We start from the raw sequence: 24,161 nt of genomic DNA on the forward strand, positions 1-24,161 counted from the left end.
TTGTCAGAGGAAGGTATTGAAAATTTAGAAATAGAGAAAGCTAGAATAAATGGTTGGTATGGAATGGAATTCGAGGTGTTGTAGTGAACTCATGGTTTTCAACAGGTATAGATACTATACAAATAAATGTTTATGTTTAATTTTCATGTAAGTATATAGATGTATTATGTACATGTATGTATTCCTTAGCTTTGTCCACTGAGCAGTGAGCACGCTTAGTTCCATGACTCCTTGTAGAGATGGCTGTTCCAGAGTCTGGGGCAGGAAAAATACAAGATGATCCTGCAATAGCTTAGTGTGCCAAATGTAGAGAAGTGATCAGACAATGGTGGGGCCAAGTGAAAAAGACACAGAAACTAACTTGATAAGGCTCCTATTGGTCAAATATGATACAATTTGAACATCAATGTAAATGATAGTAGCAGATCATAACTTAAGTAAAATAGAAATCCCGAGTTCATAAAATACATAACAAAAATAAAATGGAAGTTTTATGAGAAACAGGATATTTACATAGATTCAAAGTGCCTTCTCACAAAATATTTATTAATTGTGAAGGGAAAAAAGGCTACTTGACCATGAAGAAGCCTGGAAGACACTACCTTCCTCAAGTGATTAAAGTAACCACGATCAGTAACAGGACCATCTCATAGAATGAGTAAAGTATAGCATTTTTTCTGTGATATTCCTGCCAAAGATGTACAAGCCAAATCTAATAATAGGAAATAATAAATAAACTTAATTTGAAGAACATTGACTAGTTCTGTATTCTTCAAAAGAATCAAGGTCATGACTTCAGCTTTCACTTTAAGAAGCTAGGCAAAGAAGAGCAAATTCAATCCAAAGTAATAGAAGAAAGAGAAAAAAAATCAAAGCAGAAATCTGTGAAATAGAAAATGAAAAACAATAAAATCTTTGAAACCAAAAACTGATTCTTTGAGAAGACCGATAAAACTGAAAACATAGCCTGACCAATCAGGAAAAATAAAGAGAAGATACAGACTATTAACATCAAGAATGAGAGGTGACATCATTACAGATTTTAGGGCTATTAAATAAGGTAATAGAGAAATATTATGAAAGACTGTGCCAATAAATTTGTCAACTTAGATAAAATGCACAAACCCTTGAGATACACAGATAAAGTTCATTTATACTATGAAAGACATTATTGGGACATTTGAATGAAACTTGAATGGGATTTGAGGATTAGATAATGGTCATATATTGTATTAAATGTCCTGATTTAACATCTGTATTATTGTTTTTTGGGAGAATGCTCTTGTTTATAGGAAATACAGACTAACTAATATAGGGATGTTGGGGCATCAGATCAGCAGTTTGCTTTCCAACAATTCCAGGGGGAAAAGTTCTTTGAACTTGATTTATAATAGTTTAAGATTACTTTAAAATAAAAAATAATTTAACCATCTTTAAATGTACAATTCAGTGGCAGTAACCACATTTACAGTGTTGTGCTGTCTGTCACCAAAACTTTTTCATCATCCCAAACTGAAATTCTTGTACCCATTAAACAGTACCTCCTCCAGTCCCTGGTAACCTCTAGTCTGCTTTCTGTCTTTATCAATTTGTTTATTCTATATATTTCATATAACTGGAATCATATAATCTTTGTCCTTTTGTGTCTTGCTTCTTTCACTTAGCAAAATGTCTTCAGGGTTCATCCATGTTTTAGCATGTATAAGTACTTCAGTCATTGTGTGTGTGTGTGTATGTGAGTGACAGAGCCATACAATTTAAGTGAAAATCAACACAATAGTTAGACTTTAACAAAAGATCCATGTGGAAATACTAAGTCAGGAAGCATGCAAAATTCAGAGTATAAAACAGTGGAAGGCCTAGTGTCCAGATAAAAATATTCTTCAGAAGAAAGTGGATTTGAATATACTGAACAGAACTATATAAGTTAGGAGCTGAAAGGGGCCCCTCAGAGATCAGTGGACCAGTTCCTTTTAAATGGGGAAAGCGACCAGACATTGAATTAAAGTTCACACAGCTAATGCTATTTGCAACTAGTCATATCTAAAATATAAGGAGATAAATACCCAGAATATATTAAGCCCACCGATTTAAACAAAATGTTTTCAAGACTGATACAAGGGGTGGGGGTAAAGTTATTAATACAACACAGCAGCGCATTTCACAAATGTATTTATGTTTAAGAGATTAAATTGAAAAAATTTATCTCCGAAGATGTTAAGGCTCAGTTTTGATAAATAATCATATTTTCATCCAACTTTCTGATATATAGCAAAATGTACGAGCTTTAAAAATGTGCATTCTTCAGCTTTCTCCTCTTTTTCTTTTTTTCTTACATTTTCATTACTAAAGAAATAAAAATGAAAAAGGAAACCACAACCCCCCCCCCCCATATCAGGTGTGAAGGGTAGTTCAGTGGTAGAATTCTTGCCTGCCATGAAGGAGACCTGGGTTTAATTCCCAGCCCATGCATTCACCCTACCCCCCAGAACAACAAAGAAACCCAAAAACAAACAAACAAAAAAATTCAACAAATCGTGCTGCAATAATGGGATACTCACGTGGAAAATGAAATGTGACCCTGCCATACAGCGTACAAAAAAAACAAAACAAAATCCTGTACCTCTTATCCTCACCTCTCCCCCCCTCCCCATTATTGACTTGTAGTATTTATATGGTACATTTGTTACTGTTAGCTATAGTCCATAGTTTGCAATAGTTGCGTTGTTTCCCTCTAACCCTTCTATTATTAACTCTGTGCAATAGTGTTGTACATTTGCTCTAGTTTGTGAAATAACTTTTTAATATTTGTACAGTTAGTCATGGACATTGTCTACCACAAGATTCACTATAATACATTCCCATGTTTTAACCTTCAACTTTCCTTCTAGTGACATACATGACTCTTAACTTCCCCTTTCCACCACATTCACATATTATTAAAAACTGTTAATTATTCTCACAATAATGTGATACCATCATCTCTACCCATTTCCAAATGTTTAAGTTCAACGTAGTTAATAAACATTCTGTATGTATTAAGCAACTGCCTCCTGTTCTTTAAACCTCATTCTATCCTGGTAATCTACATTCTGTATTTTATTACTGTGAGTTTACATTTTATAATTAGCTCATGTCAGTGAGATCGTATAATGTTTGTTCTTTTGTGTCTGACTTATTTCACTTAATGTAATGTCCTTAAGGTTCATCTGTGTTTTTATCATGTGCTTCAGGACTTTATTTCTTCTTAATGCTGAATAATATTCCATTGTATATATACATCATATCTTGTGTAGCCATTCATCTGCTAATGGGCACTTAGATTGTTTCATCTTTTTTTTTTCTTTTTTACATGGGCAGGCACCGGGAATGGAACCCGGGTCCTCTGGCATAGCAGGCAAGCATTCTTGCCTGCTGAGCCACCATGGCCCTCCCAGATTGTTTCATCTTTTGGCAATTGTGAATAATACTGCTATGAATATCGGTGTGCAAATGTCTGCTTATGTCCCTGCTTTCAGATTTTCTAGGTATATCCCAATAGCGGGATTACCAGGTCATAAGGCAACTCTATACTTAGCTTCCTGAGGAACTGTCAAACCATCCTCCACAGCAGCTGTACCGTTTTACATTCTCACCAGCAGTGAATAAGTGTTCCAATTTCTCCACGTCCTCTCCAACACTTGTAGTTTCAATGGGCACATATTTTAACAAAAGTTTTCTTTCTTTTACAGCGGAAAGGAAGCCTCCTTTGTTTAATATGAATGCTATGAGTGCCTTATATCACATAGCCCAGAATGAATCCCCTACACTACAGTCTAATGAATGGTGAGTATTGCTAAGAAATCTGTTACTCAATATTCTGAAAATTAAATGCTTATTCATTATCAAAATGAGTTCACTTAAACTGTGTTACCTGAAGAAATATTAAAATAGGCTTATTCTATCCCCTCTTTTTTTTTTTTTCTTGCTATCCATTATCATGTCTCATTTCATAGGCTGTATTAACTTGGTTCAGAAGTAAAGCATAGGGTGGGCAATGGTGGCTCAGTGGCAGAGTGCTCACCTGCCATGCAAGACACCCGGGTTCATTTCCCGGTGCTTGCCCATGCAAAAAAGGAAAAGGAAGAATCAAGGACAGATGATGTCATAATAATGGAAGTGAAATCTAATACTTTTTATAAAAATTTATATTTTTTCTTTGAATTTTAGGAATATACAACCCTAATTATGTAACAAGTAGTATAATTTGGACATTAGTGTTTTATAACTAAAATATGTAGAATACCACAATTTGTGGTAATATTTTATTAGGAAATGATTTATAATGATATAAAATATGGATAAAATGATTTGATTTTATCAAAATTGCTAGGTAATTCAAAACTTTGGGTTCATTCTCACTGTAATTATATTTGTTATTGAGATTGTTCTTATGTTAGTGCTTCCTTAATTTGATATAATTAAGTTCATTCATGTAAGGAAGTTTATGGAAGATACTTTGTTTTAGAAAATTAGGATTTTTATCAGTGGTAGAAAATTTTAATAGGAAATCAATTCCTGAAGGTCCACCTTGTATTTGAAAAATTCTAGGGCAGATTCAGTATATTTAATAAATATTTTGAAATTTACAAGTAGATTCATAACTTAGGTACTTTGTTTTTAAAAAGATTGCATTATTAAAGCACATTCATAGATTTTTATTGTTTATGTAGAGTTATATTTAAGGAATCTTTTAGATCAGGGTTTAGTATTATGTACATATAAGTAATAAATATATTGTATAGAGACTTTTGTACTGTTTAATACTTCGAGGATTCATAAAAAGAATTCTTTTCTTGCTGTAGAAGGAATTTAAAGTCTTATTTGAATATCAAAGACGAACATTGATGAATGATTGTTACTTATTGCCTTATTCACTGAACTCTAATTAATAAGGTCATATAATAATATCTTACAGACTTCAAACAACATTTGAAAAAATACCTTAATAGGTTTTCTATGTTTAATGAGGTTCTTGTCCATTTGCTCAAAGGTACCAAATACTCAGGTATAAAAAAATGTTCCTTCTGGAACAGATAGAGTGATGTTCTCAAACATGCTATATAGATGATCATCCAAGGGAAAAGAAAAGAGAAGTGGGTTAGAGAAAAGAAAAAAATTGAGAATGTTATTTTGGATTTGAATGTAATTTTAAAAATAGATAGGTCTCCTTAATTTTTCCTCACTGTACAAAGAGTTGTGGTATTTAACTATGTGGGAGCAGGATTTTCAAATCTCTGCAAGTTTATCTTTGGAAAATTGTAAAGATTCATTGGTTGCTTTAGATAGCTTTTCATTCTTTATTCTTTGATGTGTATGAAATATATAGTATATAATGTTTGTTTTTTAATCATTTTCTCTGCATCCTCCCTCCTCCCTATATGTATACACCTTGATTTGTGGATCTATTTTTAAAGGAAATAGCAATATGTTCACTTGATACTTTCCTTTACAATAGGTCTGATTATTTTCGCAACTTTGTAGATTCTTGTCTCCAGAAAATCCCTCAAGATCGCCCTACATCTGAGGAACTTTTAAAGGTCAGTTTTATTATATTGTAAATCTCCTTTTGATCCCTATGGAATTTTTAAAATGTGTTTTATTCTTTGATTCTGAATCTGGATTAAATATGTTCTTCTGTTTTTTTACTAAAATATAATTTTTATACTGTTGGCTTTGGCTGTAGAAACTTATATTGGATTCTAATTTTTTTTTTTTGTTTTTTAAAAATGATTAGCTCTTCGGGCCACAGTGGCTCAGTGGTAGAGTTCTTGCCTGCCATGCCGGAGACCTGGGTTCAATTCCCAGTGCCTGCCCATGCAAAAAAAAAAAAGATTAGCTGTTCTTACTGTGTCATGTCTGAATTTTTATATGTGCAAGAATAGGTTCATGAGTTATATTTATGATTTATAATTCACATAAAGCAATATCTTATTATTTCAAAGTTGGGTAAAACATTGTTTAAATTTGAGTTTACTTTTAATATCCACCACAGTTTATCTGTTGAAAGAGACATGACAGGTAGTATGTTTAAATTAATATGTGGGATAGCAGATTGCAAAATGAACTGTTAAAAATGGATGTATTTTTGTTCACTTTTTAACTTAGCAATGAAAATATTCTTTAAATTGTGTGAGTTACGTTGAGTTTATAGTAGGTTTCTTTGCTATTGCTGATTTAAATACGATTGTTAAATACTTCCTGTTCTCAGAATTGTATTATTTTCTCGTCCAGCATAGTGCTTTGTCCCCATATTTGACAATATATTTACCTATATTACATTATTGCTTCATTTTAAAGACTGTGTTATTAAAGCAATAGTAGTAGTTGTGATTTTAATATAGTTCTTAAAAAATCTAGGTTAGTCACTTTAGTAAGTAGAATTTGGCTCCCATTTCTTTGTGACCTTTAAGAAATCTTGTTGATTTTTCACTGCGGGATTTAAGTGGATTAATTTTACACTAATAATTTACAGTTGCAAAGAGGTCTAATTTATTTTCACTGATACACATCCATTATATTGAAGCTACAGAGAAACTGAATGGATCATAAATGTTCAATAATATTATTTACATTCGTGGTACATAGAAGAGCTATATAAAGTTTCAGTAATGTTTGGGATATTCCAGCAGTAAATTCACTCATAGTCTCAGAAATGGAAGCCTGAACAAATAGGGACTCAAAGTAGCAACAAAAATTTTATATAGCTAAGAATATTGTTAGTAAGAAAGAAGAACTATATGACAAAAAGTATCAAACTCAGAAATATTAAAGTACTTTTTTTGCATAAGAAGACTAAATGTTATAAATGGAAGTACACATAAACATAAAGGAAGAATGTGACTGGCTTCTTATGTTTGCCTGATAAAAGAAGCCTTTCCAGGTCATATGTATGTATAATAACAAAAGTATTTGGTGATTAGTCCCCAAGCCCGAAAGATTCCAAACTTGATGTATTTATTTATGTGGGTTGTAGTGTGAATTGGCACAACCTTATTTGAGATGATAGGAAATTCCTTTCGAGAGCTCCGTGCCCTTTCGAGAGCTCCATGCCAGTAATTTCTGTTGCAGTCCATCATTTAAAAAAAAAAAAAACAGCAAAAAGTTTTTATGTATGAACATATTTACTTTAGAATTAAACAGAAAATAATAGTCTAGAGGTTGGGTAATGGTTAAATAATTTTGGCATAAGCATTTAATGAAATATTCTACAGACATGAGTGTATTCAAACTCATAATGAATAATACTTATGCTAGTGAAACTAGATTCAATATTGTATGGATAGTTATACTGCACAGATTAAAAATGAAGTTGAGTTAACAAAGAAGGGCAAGGTATTATAAGAATTCAAGGGTAGCTTTATGACAGAAGGTGTCTTTCTGCAATTTGTGTGCTAATTACTTTTCTACAAAGTAAAATCTATGCATGGAAAACTTCTGGAAAAAAAATACATTAAAATGTAACAGTGATATTCCTTCCTACTTTTTGTCCTTTCTACTTTTCTGTACTTGTTAAGGCTAAGCTTTATTAAATGTTAACAGTTGCATCACTAATATGACTTAATTAACTGCAAGTGTTTTATGAAGAGTATTATTTATGCAGCATGTAGAAGAACCCGTAATATCCAAGTTCATATTGTATAATTCATCATAGTAAAAATACATTCCTGTTGAACTTTCTTTTGAAATTAAATTAGAACTTGAACATGCCTTTTATATGAAATCTTCAGTTCTTATACTATATGAACCTTTATTGAGTTCTCTGGTTCTTAGTGTTTAGATGCTAAAAATGCAGAGTTCATTCAAGTTCACTCTGAATGAACAGTCAGAGTTCATTCATTCAGTTGGCCAGAAATGGGCTTATGTTCACATTTTTCATATAGAGTTATACAACTACAGTTTTATATACTATCTATCATGATTATCAAGAATAGTAACTATAGAGTCTGAAAATTAAGGGGTACACTTGTATTAATTGGATTAAATAGATTTCAGCTGGGTTTTTATCTTTTACCCTTAATCCAGCACATGTTTGTACTTCGGGAGCGCCCTGAAACAGTATTAATAGATCTCATTCAAAGGACAAAGGATGCAGTAAGAGAACTGGACAATCTGCAGTATCGAAAGATGAAGAAACTCCTTTTCCAGGAGGCACATAATGGACCAGCAGTAGAAGCACAGGAAGAAGAAGAGGTAATAGATTAGAAATGAACTCAAATATTCAGCTCTCTTTTTTGGCTTCTTTCCTTATTCAGCTTGTCTGCCAAGAGTCAATTACATCAGTGATTCCCAGATTGTGTTTTCTTACAGAATCTGATTCTGTAAGATTCCAGGTGGGGAAAAAAAAAGATTTTTGATCATGTTAAATTGCATTCTCCTTTATTCGACCCCTTTATAGTGCACATTGGCATATATGGTAAAGATTCTGAGAAGTCTTTTCTTAAAGAAGTGCATTCAATCTTATTTTATCTAGTGCCTCCCAAATTTCTTGGCCACTGAACCTTTTTTCTTTTAAGTGATTGTCCAATTCAATGGAATATAGTTTAGGACTCTGGAAGTTACAGTTGGGAAATTGAATGTAATAACTCCGAGGTCTTAGAGAGTTTGTCAGACATTCTGCCCTGTCACTAAGGAAACTTTCAGTTCTGCATAAGGGAAAAGTAACTGGCTGGTGATATGCATACATAATTTTTTTCCACCTAGAGAGTTATAAATTACTCATTTTATATTTGAGGAAACCAAGGCTCAGAATGATTAAGTAATTCACTGTACATAGAGATGTATGAGTTCAAATTCATTTCTCTCTCATTCTGAAGGCTATGTTCTTTCTAGTTGCCTTTTAGGGAGAGTGGAAATGCAGATTTGCAATAGAAGTGTTACAGAACTTCCTGAAAAAGAAATATAGGGTTTATTACACATAGAGTTATATATCTTCCTCTGAATATTTTAACTTTTCCTCTGCCCTTGTGAGAATTCCAGAACTTTGATTCTTTCCTGTCGCTTTCCAGGGAAAGAGGTCACTTTGTTTTTGTTTTGTTTTTTTAATTGAGAAATATCCAGACACGTCCAGTCCAGTCCAACCATATTTATACATCAGTGGCTCAGAATATCATCAGATAGTTGTGTATTCATCACCATAATTTTTAGACCATTTGCATCATTCCACAAGGAAAATTAAAAGGGGGGGAGGGGGAAGCAATTTATACATTCCGTACTCCACATCCTTCAATCTCATTGACCTGCACTATTTTACTCTACCCAATTTTTACCCTTTATCTCCCACTATTATTTATTTATTTTTTATCCTTTTTTTTAAAAAAAAAACAAAACTCATCTGTCCATATCCTGGATAAAACCATTAGACACAAGATTTTCATAATCACACAGTCTCACATTGTAAAACTATACAGTTATATAGTCTTCTTTAAGAATCAGGGCTACTGGAACACAGTTCAACAGTTTCAGGAACTTCTCTCCAGCCACTCCAATACACCATCAACAGAAAAGGGATATTTATATAATGCATAAGAATAACCTCCAGGATAACCTTTTGACTCTGAAATCTCTCAGCCACTGAGACTTTATTTTGTCTTAAATTTCTCTTCCTTCTTTTGGTCAGGAAGGCTTTCCCATTCTTATGATGCCGGCTCCTGACTTCTCCCCAGGAATCATGTCCCACATTGCCAAAGAGGTTTACACCCATGAAAGTCATGTCCCACGTAGTGGGGAGGGTAGTGAGTTCACCTGCTGTGTTGGCTTAGGGAGGCAGGCCACATCCGAGCAACAAAAGAGGCTCTCCGGGGGTAACTTTTAGGTATAATCAGTAGGCTTAGCCTCTCCTTTACAGAAATAAGCTTCATAGGGGCGAGCCCCAGGATTGAGGGTTCAGCGTATTGAATTGGTTTTCCCCACTGCTTGCAAGAATATCAGAAATTCCCCAGATGGGGAAGTTTAATCCTTCCTCTTTTCTCCCCAGTCCCCACAGGGGACTTTGCAAATACCTTTTTATTCTCTACCCAGATTACTCTAGGATATTTTGGGGGCATCGGACTAACCTGTACAAATCAATAAGATCTCATACCCTATTCAAGATTCCTTGTAATTATGGTGTTCGAGTAAACTGACCATACAAATTAAATTAAATTGGATGCTACCCAAAATATAAATTTTGCACCAAATAAGCACATTTTTGCACTACATCATTGATGAACTATAGCCTATTTTTTGGTAATTTTTGTTTGTTTTGTTTTTTATGATAGAAAATTGTTTTGGATTTTTTTTTTTCTTTTTTGAGGGGGTCGGATGGGGTGCATGGTCTGGGATTGAACCCCGGTGTCCCGCATGGAAGATGAGCATTCTACCGCTAAACCACCTGGGTACCCCTTGGATTATTTTAAATGTATGAAATGTTTTAGTAAGTTGTGGACTTGATAAAATTCTAATGTAGTGAAATCTTTAAGACCATCTCTGTAATGCTAGTGATACAAGAAAAGTCCCTGTATCATATACCACATGTCCATACTTAAGTTCTAAATATGATGTAGAATTCTGGTATGGTAAAGCTACTGTAATGTTGGCGCCGAGATACTGTGACTGTTCCGGAAAATGTTCTTGTGATTATGATTGAATATATTTGTAATTCTTAGTTTACAAAAGAATAGATAGGAATTAGTGTTAAATTATTTCATGGTGGGAAACATATTCTAGAGACTATATTTTGAAGGAAAAAAAGAATCTAATTATAAAAGTTTTCAGTATTGAGTAACAACTAAAAGAGGTCATTGTAGATTTTACAATGGGTAGGGTCTTGTACTAACAATGAGAAAATTGAGAAATGAATAAAATCTCTCTATATATATCCCTATGAGTTGTATAAAAGAAATGTTTTTTTTTTTTTTATGTCAAACAATTTAGAGAAAATGCTACTCTGGAAATCACCCAAAATTGATCAGTTGACTTTTTTATACAATTGGTTGGGTTTTTTATTGTTTACTTATTGGTCATTATGTTTTGTTTATCTGTCATCCAACAGTTGAAATATTTTCTGGTCTTGACAAATAAAGGGGATTTTTCATGAATGGACCACCAATTTTCTTTCTAAAGATTGTATGCCAAGCAGCTGCTTAAAATCAGAAGTTCAGAAAAGATATAAATATTTGAATCTAATGCTCTTTTCATTTAGGAACAAGATCATGGTGTTGGACGGACAGGAACAGTGAATAGTGTTGGAAGTAATCAGTCTATTCCCAGTATGTCCATCAGTGCCAGTAGCCAAAGCAGTAGTGTTAACAGTCTACCAGATGCCTCAGATGATAAGAGTGAATTAGACATGATGGAAGGGGACCACACAGTGATGTCTAATAGTTCTGTCATCCACTTAAAACCTGTGAGTATTTGGATTTCAATGAAAAACTTTCAACTTTGATGAAAATAATTTTCTTGACCTTATTAGTTTAAGAGAAGGAGGTTTTCTTTGATGTCTCAGAAGCAGGGGTTATTTTAGGCAACATTTTAAAATGGCAGTAAGCTTGTTAACTTTGAATCTAATATCTGCATTTGGAAAGCTAATATGAGAATATAAAAAAAAAGTGGAACTATTTTAAAATCTTAGAAAAAATACAGAAATACTATGTGGTGTATTAATTGATGTTACATGGAAAATAAAGTATTAAAAATAGGAAGGATTCACATGAAATTCATAATGGTTACCTTTAAGGAGTATGAGAAGAGATTGACACAGATGGTAACAAAAAATGACTTGTATTTTACCTGTAATAATAAACTGTAATTATGGAAAATAAATAGTTGTAAATTCTGGATTTAGGAAATATGGGTGTTTCCTTTATTATTATTTGTACTTTTGGGTGCAAAATAAACATTTTCTCAGAAATACATGAAAGTCAGATAACTTATTTTAGCATTTAGTAAGAATACTTTGTCTTCAGCTTGACAGCTCACAGTATTACTTAAAATTTATTAGGAATGATTTAGTTGAGTAGTATTAATTGGAGATCAAAACATGTTTAATTTGTATGTTCTTAAGGAATAGAATCAAACATAAAATCCCAGTTTGTTGCTATTTATATCTGACATCCTCTTTAGCTAATAAACTAAGGTATATAAGAAAAGACATCAGTTCTTAAATTTTTTTACAACTTTTTAAAATTACTTATCTTGAACACATCACAGAGGTATTTTAAAGATATTTTTAAGCTATATTGCATCTAAGATCTAAGAACCTTAGAATAATTACATTTATTACTGTTGTTTAAAGTACTGGCCACGTTTCATTATCTTTGTTGTTAAGGTGTATTAAATCTTTTCAATTTCACATTTAGTGGATAGGATATAAATCTAGCCTTGTATATTTCCTTAACGTTAATCTGTGTATTCTGTCATACATTGAGGAAATACTCTCTCCTGATTCTCATTATTATTTTTGATTGTTAAAAAATTTATGTCTTTGAGAAATAATATTGATCAGCTTGTCATTAAACTAATTTTCTTGCAGGTTCACATGAACTGGGTTTGTTCGCCTTTCATGGTATTGTCTCTTTCTTTGCCTAGGAGGAAGAAAATTACAGAGAAGAAGGAGATCCTAGAACAAGAGCATCTGATCCACAATCTCCACCCCAAGTATCTCGTCACAAATCACACTATCGTAATCGAGAACACTTTGCTACTATACGGACAGCATCACTGGTATGTACATCCTCTGAATTAAAGAGAAATATAGTTTTCATAGTAGATCATGACATATATATATTAAAGTATAATGATATTTGGGGCTTTATTTTGCAAACTATGTTCATATAACACCTAAGTGCCAATTACAGAGAAAGTACTAGGCACTGAGAGGTGCTAAACTAATAATGTCTTCAAAATAAATAATATGTTAGACAATATTGAATGCTGAAGAGAGCTATAAGATATTAAATATGAGTTCAGAAAAATTGAACTAGGAACATAAAGGATGTATTTATGAAAGAAATTGTTTGAACCTTTAATAATTAGTAGGTTTTAGGCATCAGGGGGACAGGAGAAATGGAAATTCCGGGTAAAAAGGATTGATAATAAGGAAATAATTTGTGAAAGGCTAACCAGAGCAAGGGATGAATATTTAGGAAACGGTAAGTAATCCTAAGTATTATCAGAATAAGTGTAGTTCTTTTGGTTTCCCAAATAACTATAAAAATGTATTATTTGTGCAAGGATGTCATTTTAGTAGCATAGTTAAAACCCTGATCAGTCAGGTACTTAAGAACAAAACAAGATAAAAATTACTAGAAAGAAATTACATTAAGATGTCATAAGAAACTAGGCTATTAGAAACTTTGACAGATTAAAAAAATGAAGCTATCTGTTTCAGCTACATAAAAAGCCTATTTTTTGTAAATACCATGCTATAGCCCATAAATCTGTGTGATATGAGTTCAGGACCACAGTTCTCCATCATATTCAATGTAGGTCATTCCTGCTATTCTGCAGATATAAATAACTCTTTGAACAGAACAGGTGGAAGAGTCTTGCTTAATTTTTCCATAATTATTTTGATAAAAACCTTATAAGAGCCAGCTGGGGGAAAACATTTTTGTGATTTAGCATATATTAAGTATTTCTCAAGCGAGTTCTGTCCCATGGTTTAGCTCCCTCAAATTGAATTAAGAACATTTTTAAGGTATGGATTTAATAGATCAAGACCCTGATATAGATTCCTATCTTAAACTCAGAAATTCCATTTACATATAAAAAAGTATAATATAAGCATAGTTATATTATTCAATTATTATAAGCCATATAACTCAGTCTACCTTCTTCTACCTTGAATGTTTTCATACAAATAAAATGCACAGACTTTAGATATTCAGTTTGAAAATTTTTACCATTGTATACACTTATGTTAACTGTCACCCAAAAAGATATATAAAATTTCTGTCACCCCAGAAAGTTCCCTTTATCATCCCCCATTTTAGTCAGTACCCCACCATCACAACCACTACTACTTTCTTATTTCTTCACCATGTATTTGTTTTGACTATTCTTCAATTTCGTGTAAATAAAATCATAGAGAATGCATTCTTTTATGTCTGGTTTATTTTGCTCAGTTTAATGTTTTTGAGTTTCACCCATATTGTTGTATGTATCAATAATTCCTTCCTTTTTTGCTTTAAATCGTGTTCCATTGTGTGAATATACCACATTTGTTTGTCCATCCTTCTGTTGATGAAAATTTGGTTTCCCAAAACAAGGATCTTGAAACTCAATATAGTAGTATTACTGCAGAAATAGAGAAAACTTATCAAGAAACATCAGGCTGGGTGCATGGGTGGTTCAGTGGTAGAATGCTCACCTCCCATGTGAGAGACCCAGGTTTGATTCCAGACCATGCACCACCCCCTTGAAAATAATAATAATGAATAAACAAAACATCAGGCTACCATGGAAAAACATACATCCACATTAGTAGTATTAATTTGCTTATTTTATCTTAAAGCCATCTCAGCATTAACCAAAATAGCATTTTAATATTATAATATCTGTTCTCAGGTACCACACTCTATGTTTTGGGCTACTATGAATAAGTTGCTAGAAACATTCTTGTATATATCTTTTTGAGAACATGATATTTTAATTTATTTTGAATAACTATATAAAGGGTGGGATTGCTAGTGTTTCATTGAATATATGTATATTTAACATCATAAGAAACTTTCAGTTTTCCAAGTGGTTTGATTATTTCACATTCCCATAATCAGTATTTTAAGAGTTCCAGTTAGACAAAGGAGTAGAACATATGGAATAAAAATAAATAATAATAAGGGGAACAAATGCTAAAATAAATTTAGTTTAAATGCTAGTGATCAATGAAAGCAAGGGGTAAGGGGTATGGTAGGTATAATCTTTTTTTTTTCTTTCCTGTGTTCATTTTATTTCTTTTTCTATTGTCTTTTTATTTCTTTTTCTGAATTAATGCAAATGTTCTAAGAAATGATGAATATGCAACTAAGTGATGATATTGTGAATTACTGATTATGTATGTTGTTTTATTTTGTTTCTTTCTTTTAATTAATAAATAAATTTTAAAAAAAGAAGAAAAAAGAAGTTCCAGTTAGAATAAATCCTCCCCAATATTTGATATTGCCAGTTTTTTTATTTTAGCCATTCTAGTGAGTGTGGATTTAAATCTCATTGTTTTAATTTGCAGTTTCCTTTGACTATGGTTGTTGAGCACTTTTCATGTGCTCATTGTTTATTTAGATATATTCTGTAGTGAAGTGTTAATTCATCTTTTGCCCAATTTTTTATTGTATTCATCTTTTAAATATTGATATGTAGGTGTTGTTTTTATAGTCTGTATATAAGTCCTCTGTCTTGTACATAGCTTGTGAGCACCTTTTATTATTAGTCTTTGATTTGCCTGTTCTTTTTCTTATTGTCTTGATGCAGACAAAATTCAAAATTTTAATTTAAAAATCCAATTTATAGATTTTTTTCTTTATCTTTATTTTAATAAAAACCTAGCGAGGGCCAGCTGGGGAAGTATATTCCTAGCCAAGGTCATGAAGATATTTTCCTATGCTTTCTTTTGCTTAATGATTCTGGGTTTTATGTTTGGGTCAAATTATTATTCTCAAATTAACTTTTGGGTATGGAGTAATATAAGTGTGAAGATTTATTTTTTTCTATGCTGAAAACAAGCTTGTTTCAGCAGGATTTATTAAAAAGACATTCCCCCATTGAATTAACTTGACTTTTTTGCCAGGAAATCAATTGACAAAATGTATACTGTCTGTTCTCAGTTCTATCCTGTTGACCTATTTAGCCTATCTTTATACCACACTGCCTTATTACTGTAGTACAAGTCTTCCAACTTTATTCTTTTTTCAAGATTGTTTTGGGTATTTTAGGTCCTATACATTCCCATATAAATTTTAGGACCTACTTGTCTGTTTCTTTAAAAAACTGTTGGAATTTTCATTGAAAACTTTTGACATTGGAATCTCAAATTTATTTCCTCCTTGAATAGTAGAGTGAACTAAAATGCTTTTAAAAGAGAAATGTATTGCTGTATTTTATTCTTTTCTCTCCATTGTTTGTGTGTGTAGGTCACAAGGCAAATGCAAGAACATGAGCAGGATTCTGAGCTTAGAGAACAGATGTCTGGCTATAAGCGTATGAGGCGGCAACATCAAAAGCAGCTGATGACTCTGGAAAATAAGCTCAAGGCTGAGATGGATGAACATCGCCTCAGATTAGACAAAGATCTTGAAACTCAACGTAACAATTTTGCTGCAGAAATGGAGAAACTTATCAAGAAACATCAGGCTGCAATGGAAAAAGAGGTGGCCAAATTAGTATTATTAATTTGCTTATTTTAGCTTATGATCCTTTCAGAATTAACTAAGATGACATTTTAATATTATGATAACCATTCCTAGGTACCAAAGAAATTGTTTAAGGAAACAGAGAATCACTTATATAACTCATAGAAGGCATTCTGTAAATTGGTGGCAGATCAATCACAAAAAAAAAATTGATCCTGTGTGTGTGTTTTTTTCTCACTAATTTTGTGTGTGTGTGTGTGTGTGTGTTTTGTTTAAAACAAACAAATCTTAAAAGTAATTATCACTTAGAGTATTCCATCTTACAGCTTTTTGTAGTAGCCAATAAAAATTATGAGTATGAAAAATGAATGTGCTGTAACATCAAGTATTGGGTCTGGGAACCAATAGAAATAGATCATTCCCTATTACTTGATAATTTTATATTGTTACAGTAGATAAGTCATTCACCTGTTCTGGGTTTAGAGTTCCTATTTACCTGGGGACTGTAATAAATCAGTAGCTTTAGATAGGTGATTATGGACTAACTACTATCTCAAAAAAGTCATTCATGATTCTGCAGTAACTTTTGTTCTGTATGTTTTTTTAAACCTTCATTAACTTTAGAGCTGCATTTTTATATCAGAAGGATTAAATATTATTTTAACGCATACAAGAAAGTTGGAAATTGTGAATTCAGAGGTTCAGATTTAGCCCATTTTATTAATTACAAACAAGTGGATTATTGTACTGTATTAATCAAATATATGTTTTAAGATTCTTTTTACATGAAACGCTTTCTTCTAATGTTTTTAGTATGTATTCAGTTTCATTTTATTTTGTCATATTTGCCAAGTAAAATGTAAGCTTTTCAGTAAATTCACACAGTATCATCAAAGTATATTTGAGTAGTCCACACTGAAGCATTATTTCCCTTAGCTACTCTGCTCCTCTTTCCTCCATACCCAAAAGAAAGAACTGATCTCCCTTAATTTGGCACAATATGGTGTTAATATTTCATTTTGGGGCGGGCCATGGTGGCTCAGCAGGTAAAAATGCTTGCCTGCCAAGCCCAAGGACCCGGGTTCGATTCCCGGTGCCTGCCCATGTTAAAAAAAAAAAAATTTTATTTTGCAGTCGTTTTACAACTGGGGAAGAGATAGATTCTAACATCTAGGGAAGCAATTGATGAAACAGGATATTCATCTTTCTTTAAAATATATATTCATGCATAGAAGAATTAGGAAAGGTACACACCAAAATGTTTATTTTGGTTATGTTGGGGTGCTAAAAACATATAAGACTTCTCTTCATTTTTTTCACCTATATTTCCTAAATGTCCTACAATGGAGATATATAGCATACATAATCAGAAGTAAAATGGTATAATTTATATATATGTAGTTATTTAATATATGAATTAGAAGTCAGAATTTAATTTGAAGATAAATGTATTATACTGTTTAATATAAAAGTTAACCTAAATAAAAGATCCTGGTTTAGTTGTATTTGAAAATGAATTATGTTTGTTTTGTTTTGTGTGTATGTAACTATACTTCTTTTCGATGAAAAAAAACAAAAGGTGGAAACGTTTTGACCCTGTAAAGTATCAGTGTTTTAAGATCTTTCATTTTATTGGCTCTGGAAATTCAAATTTGAATTTGATTACATATTCTTTTTTTTTTTTTTTGATTACATATTCTTAATTTTGGTAAAGCTTACACTGATTTTAATTTCTTGTAAAAATAGATATCCTTAGTGATGTATATTAAACTGCTGCTTTGAATAAGACTATTCAAAGATACCTAATTTGATCTCATTAAAAAATTGCTTTATAGTCTAAAGTGATGGCCAATGAGGAGAAAAAATTTCAGCAACATATTCAGGCCCAACAGAAGAAAGAACTCAACAGCTTTTTGGAATCCCAGAAAAGAGAATATAAACTTCGAAAAGAGCAGCTTAAGGAGGTACTTATTTTATAAGAATTATCAAGCTAGTTATCTGCTTATTGATAATATCACCGGTAATCAATCATATAATGTTAGGATTAAATTTCCTTTTGGTATTTGTGGCCACTAAATGTTTATCAGTTTAAATGAAGACATTGGTTATTATCAATTACCCTTTAACTGAATGAGTTCTGCAGTTGAGTAGGATCTAAAAAGAATCAACTCCTGAAAATATAAATTATTTTATCTATAATAACTTTCCTACATTCCTGTAAGTAACTAATTAGCACAAAAATAAAAGTGATGTGAATAAAGCCACACATTTCTTACTTTAAAAGTATACCATACCTTCTTACTTTTGCTGAGAAGATTAAGAAATTTGTTCTTATTCTTATTTTAACATAGAGTAAGGATGAGAAATATATTTGGCTATCACATCTTTAATAGGAGACCCATTCGGATTATTTCTTTATGGCTACATGATTTCTGTTTATTTGTTCTTCATGTGCTGCTGCTTTAATTAACTTCTTCAAAAACCAGATTTGGTCGAACTTTGAAGAAAGCCTTAATTGTTCCAATATAATTTCTGAAAGGGGATCATTATTCTAGAAAGTGCCAGGATAGTAAAATGCCTTTTAATTTATTCCCTCTCTTATAGACTGATTGTTGTAATTTTTATTCCATGTGATTAATTAGCACACTTTGATACAGTAGTTAATCTTGATAAAATCAGAGTAATTGCTTTGATATATTTCTTCTGCCTTTAATCAGATATGTAAATCTCATTATGTACATATTGGTGGCACAAAGACTTAGTATATACTCTGTCAAATGGGCTTTTTTTCCACAAGATTTTTTTCAACTCCACAGAGAATACTCTGCAATATATTCCCATTACAATAATACAAAAGCCAAACTCTACTGGAACATTTAGCTGGAAAAGATTGTAAATAGGGTTTCTCAACTGTATATAAATGAAAAAGATTGTTTATAGTGAAAGAAATTGTAAATAGTATTTTTTTACTATAAATAAATGTCCACCAGAATGCATTTGTACAGTTCTGTTTTCCAGTGAAATGAGAATGTAGTTTTAATGGGTGAGTTGACTTCAGTAATCCTTTAGGCTCATAGCTTGTAGTACAACTAATAAATTCATTTTCTTTTAGAAGCCAGATTTTTGTGTGCGTATTTATGTTTATTTGGAATAATGATTCTCAGTATAAAAGAAGGAACCGAATCTTTGTGGGAAAGTTCCCTGGCAGATTTTGAAAAAAATCCCAGAAGATTCCCTATGTATGTGCTTGTGTCATCTTTCTCTCTTATCATAGAGTGCGTACACATACACCTTTAAATTGAGAACTTAATTTATATGCTTTTTACTCTTATGCATTTGAATATCTGTGATCTAAAGTTGCAAAGAATTGACTTCTTTCTGAACAAGAGCAAAGACCTAAGGTTAGTAGTCTCTGAAAAATATTCCTCAGAGATGGCTAGTTTATATCTGTACAATGCTGATACTTTTTTAAAAAAAAATTATTTTTGACTGTGGTTTTTGTTAAGATACATTCACATACCATATATTCTATCCAAAGTATACAATCAGTGTCTCACAGTAACCTCACTGAGTTGTACAGTGATCCACTTTCTCATTTTTAGGAAGTTTTCATTGCTCCAAAGAGAAACATAACAAATACACACAGCCACACATGAAAGAAAACCCCAACACCCTATATCCCTTATCTCCCCCAATTACTTACCCCTAATATTGATATGGTACTAGTAAGGTATTGCTGTTTAATACCTTAAACATGGTATTTTAAATTTATTTTCATCACATACAATTGGTAATTTTTCCCAATTCCACTCTATTATTAACTCTTAGTTTAAGTGTCATACATATGAAGTAAGTATTTCATGCAATAACTTATTTGTATTTGTAGTGTTAATCATTGAGAACACTGTACAAAAGAAATAAATTGTTTGAAATGACTTTAGATAACCCCTGTCGATTGTTTTCACCTTCAGTAGGCACTATTACCTATAACCCCATTAACTAACTACCATCACCTTTGTCCGTTCCCAGGCATTTAAGATCAACCTCATTAATAAATAAATCTGTACATATTAGGTAGCCACTCCCCTTTCTCTAGCTTCTATCTATTTCTAGCTCCCCTATATTCTACATTATGAAACTGTGAGTTTACATTTTCTAGGCGGTTCATATTAGTGATAGCATAAAATTTCCTTTTTTTTTTTTTTAATACAATATCCTTTTGTGTCTGGCTTATTTAACTCAGCATTGCCTTCAAGACTCATCCATTTTGTCATGTGATTCAGGACATTATCTCTTTTTTGTTTGTTTTTACTTTTTTTTTAAACTTTTTATTGTATAGTATAACATATATACAAAGCGAAGAAATAAAAAAAGCAGTAGTTTTCAAAGCACTCTTCAAAAAGTGGTTACAGGATAGATCCCAGAGTTTGTCATGGGCTACCATACGATCCTCTCTTATTTTTCCTTCTAGCTGCTCCAGAATATAGGAGGCTAGAGGGCTTAAATGCTTTTTTATCATCACAGTAGGACTTTTTTCCTTCTTTTTTTTTTGTGAAAACATACATGCAAAAGCTATACAAGCCAACAGAGCCAGATATTTGGAGTTGCAGAAAGAAAATGTCCCTGGGGAAGCTATTTGAATCCAGAAGCTGAAGGGCCAACAGACAACAGCCACATGCCATCCCATCTAGAGATGTTCTGGACCCATATAGGCCTTTCTTGAGTCAAGAAAGACTTTTGTTTGGTTGTTTCCCCTATTATTTATTTATTTTTAATCCATATGTCTTACTCATCTGTCGATAAGGTAGGTAAAAGGAGCATCAGACACAAGGTCTCCACAATCACAGTCACATTGCGAAAGATATATGATTATGCAATCATCTTCAAGAAACGTAGCTACTGGAACACAGCTCTACCTTTTCAGGCACTTCCCTCCATCCTCTCCATTACACCTTAACTAAAAAGATGATATCAGTTTAATGCATAAAAATAACCTCCAGGATAACCTCTGGACTCTGTTTAGAATCTCTCAGCCATTGACACTTTATTTATGTCTCATTTCGCTCTTGCTGCTTTTGGTTGAGAAGGTTTTCTCAATCCTTTGATACTGAGTCCCAGGTCATTCCAGGATTTCTGTCCCACGTTGCCAGGAAAATCAACACCCCTGGGAGTCATGTCCCATGTAGAGAGGGAGAAGGCAGTGAGTTTGCTTGTCGTGTTGGCTGAGAGAGAGAGGCCACATCTGAGCAACAGAAGCGGTTCTCTTTGGGGTGACTCTTAGGCCTAATTTTAAGTAGGCTTAGCCTATCCTTTGCAAGGTTAAGTTTCATATGAACAAACCCCAAAACTGGGGGCTTAGTCTATTGCTTTGGTTGTCCCCCTGCCATTATTTTGTTTCACTGCTGCATAATATTCTGTATGCCGTGTTTTGTTAATCCATTCTTCTGTTGATGGGCACTTGGATTGTTTCCATCTTTTGGCAATTGTGAATAATGCCACTGTGAACATCAGTGTACAAATGTCTGTTTGTGTTACTGCTTTCAGATATTCTGGGTTTATACAAAGTAGCGGAATTGTTGGGTTGTGGGGCAATTCTATATTTAGTTGTCTGAGGAATTGCCACACAGTCCTTCACAGTGGCTGTACCATTTTACATTCCCACCAGCAATGAATAAATATTTCATTTTCTCCACATCCTCTCCAACATTTGTGGTTTCTGATTCTTTAATAGCAGCCATTTCTTGTAGGTGTGAGATGATACCTCATTGTGGTATTGATTTGCATTTCCCTAGTAGCTAATGAAGATGAACATCTTTTCACGTGCTTTTTAGCCATTTGTATTTCCTCTTTGGAAAAATGTCTCTTCATGTCTTTTGCCCATTTTATTATTGAGTTTGTCCTTTTGTTGAATTGTGGATTTCTTTATATATATTGGATATCACAACCTTATCAGATATATGGTATATGGTTTCCAAATATTTTCTCCCATTGAGTTGGCTTTTCATCTTTTTGACAAAGTCTTCTGAAGCACAGAAGTGTTGATGCTTTTTAAGGTGAAAATATTAGCTAGCATTCTAAGGTTTGCCCCAAGAAAGTATTGTCATTTTTTTCATCTTGCCTAATATAAATGCATTTTCATTAAGGTAGTTTGTGATATGGTATTTAAAATGATGTAGGAAAACTTGCATTTTGATTTGTTCAGTGGATTATTAAGGTGATATTAAATACCATTCATAAAGGAAGTCTTACTGTAACATGGTTTTGTTGAATTTCCATTTCAATTTCCAGTTCTTTTATGTTGAGCCCACCCATAATTTTGTCAAAACCTTAGTATTTAGAATATCTAAAATCTAAGAGTAAGAAATGTTTAACTCCATTTTAGCCCTAATTTTATTTTTCATATATCATTTTTACCTAAAATACTGCCTTCTGTCTCCTCTTAGGGAGGATTTAAAGAAAGATGTGTTTTACTTTATTTACCAATTATGTGCTTTTGAGACTCAGAACCATCAGAAATGTAGCTTAATGTAAAGCTAAAAGGTATCATGGTTTCTGGTGTATATTCCTCTTTTTCTGTCCTGTTTTTTCCTGGGTAACTCAGGAGAGATGAAAATGTAACCTACTTCATCAAGGTTATTGCCCTGCCTGAATATTAGAGAGAAATCACAAAGTATATTTGTTTAATTTTACTAAATACCAAATGGTATATTCATGTGGTTAATTTTTTTTTTGAACTGTGTCATTTTTTTATGTTACCAGGAGCTGAATGAAAACCAGAGTACCCCAAAAAAAGAAAAACAGGAGTGGCTTTCAAAGCAGAAGGAGAATATACAGCATTTTCAAGCAGAAGAAGAGGCTAACCTTCTTCGACGTCAGAGACAATACCTAGAGCTGGAATGCCGACGCTTCAAGAGAAGAATGTTACTTGGGCGTCATAACTTGGAGCAAGACCTTGTTAGGGAGGTAAGTTTGAGAGATAGGGAATTTAAAAATCTTTTATGAAAAGAATTCTTTCCTAAAAATACACCAACCACATTCCAGTCTTAGGGCCTTTGTACTTGCACTTAACCTCTGCATGGATTACTCTTGTCCCAGATATTTATTAATGGCTTGCTTTCTCAATTCAAGCTTCTATTCAAATGTTACCTCCCCCGAAAGGACTTCCCTGGCCACAAATCCCCCTCTCTTTTTAAAATTTTCTTCTCTGTACTTCTCAATCATACATACTTTTTTGGGGGTGATCTGTCACCCCCACTAGAAAGAAGTTCCAGACATAATCTATTTCAGTTTTTCTCCAGTGTCTGCCCTTTAGTAAGCATACCATAAATATTAAATATGCATGAATAAAACAGTATTAGTTTTTAAATATGAGAAAATTAACCATAGGGCATTTATCTTAAATCTTTAATCTTAAATGGGGTTTGTCAGTTAACTCGTTTTTTCAATGGTAATTATTGATTGGGATTATGTAGAACTCTTATGTCAATGAAAACTGTTTGATTATCAAGGATACCAATGAGCATAGGTAAATTTATTTCTCGGAATGATTTGAAATAAGCTTCAAATATAGTATAATTGTTCCAATTCACTGATAAGTAAAGAAATTCAAATTAAAACATTGGCATCAATTGGATAGGAAAAATTTGAAAGATTGTATGTGGAGATAGGCACTCTCAGTAGGACTATAAATTGATGCTCCCTTTTTAGAACATAATTTAACAGTAGTTTTTAAAATTTAATATCCACATACACTTTTATCCATCAAATCACTTTTAGAACTCTATCCTACAGAAATAA

The 24,161-nt window shown here is 32.5% G+C and overlaps 1 protein-coding gene across 5 annotated transcripts in view; it reads left to right on the forward strand.

Moving 5' to 3' along the window:
* TAOK1 (TAO kinase 1) overlaps positions 1–24,161 on the forward strand; it is a 152,026-nt gene that overhangs the window by 107,535 nt on the left and 20,330 nt on the right. For all 5 annotated transcript variants that reach the window (XR_013177759.1, XM_077165376.1, XM_077165377.1 and 2 more), the window contains 8 exons: positions 3,732–3,825; positions 5,498–5,579; positions 8,065–8,232; positions 11,222–11,425; positions 12,607–12,741; positions 16,146–16,382; positions 18,200–18,328; positions 23,124–23,327. Coding sequence is in view for 4 of the 5 variants with exons in the window: in XM_077165376.1 (XP_077021491.1) it covers positions 3,732–3,825; positions 5,498–5,579; positions 8,065–8,232; positions 11,222–11,425; positions 12,607–12,741; positions 16,146–16,382; positions 18,200–18,328; positions 23,124–23,327 (1,253 nt within the window). In the remaining variant the exon portion in view is untranslated. The remainder of the gene's footprint in view (positions 1–3,731; positions 3,826–5,497; positions 5,580–8,064; positions 8,233–11,221; positions 11,426–12,606; positions 12,742–16,145; positions 16,383–18,199; positions 18,329–23,123; positions 23,328–24,161) is intronic.

Source organism: Tamandua tetradactyla, chromosome 6 (genome assembly GCF_023851605.1).
Source record: "Tamandua tetradactyla isolate mTamTet1 chromosome 6, mTamTet1.pri, whole genome shotgun sequence".
In the NCBI taxonomy this organism is placed as follows: domain Eukaryota; kingdom Metazoa; phylum Chordata; class Mammalia; order Pilosa; family Myrmecophagidae; genus Tamandua; species Tamandua tetradactyla.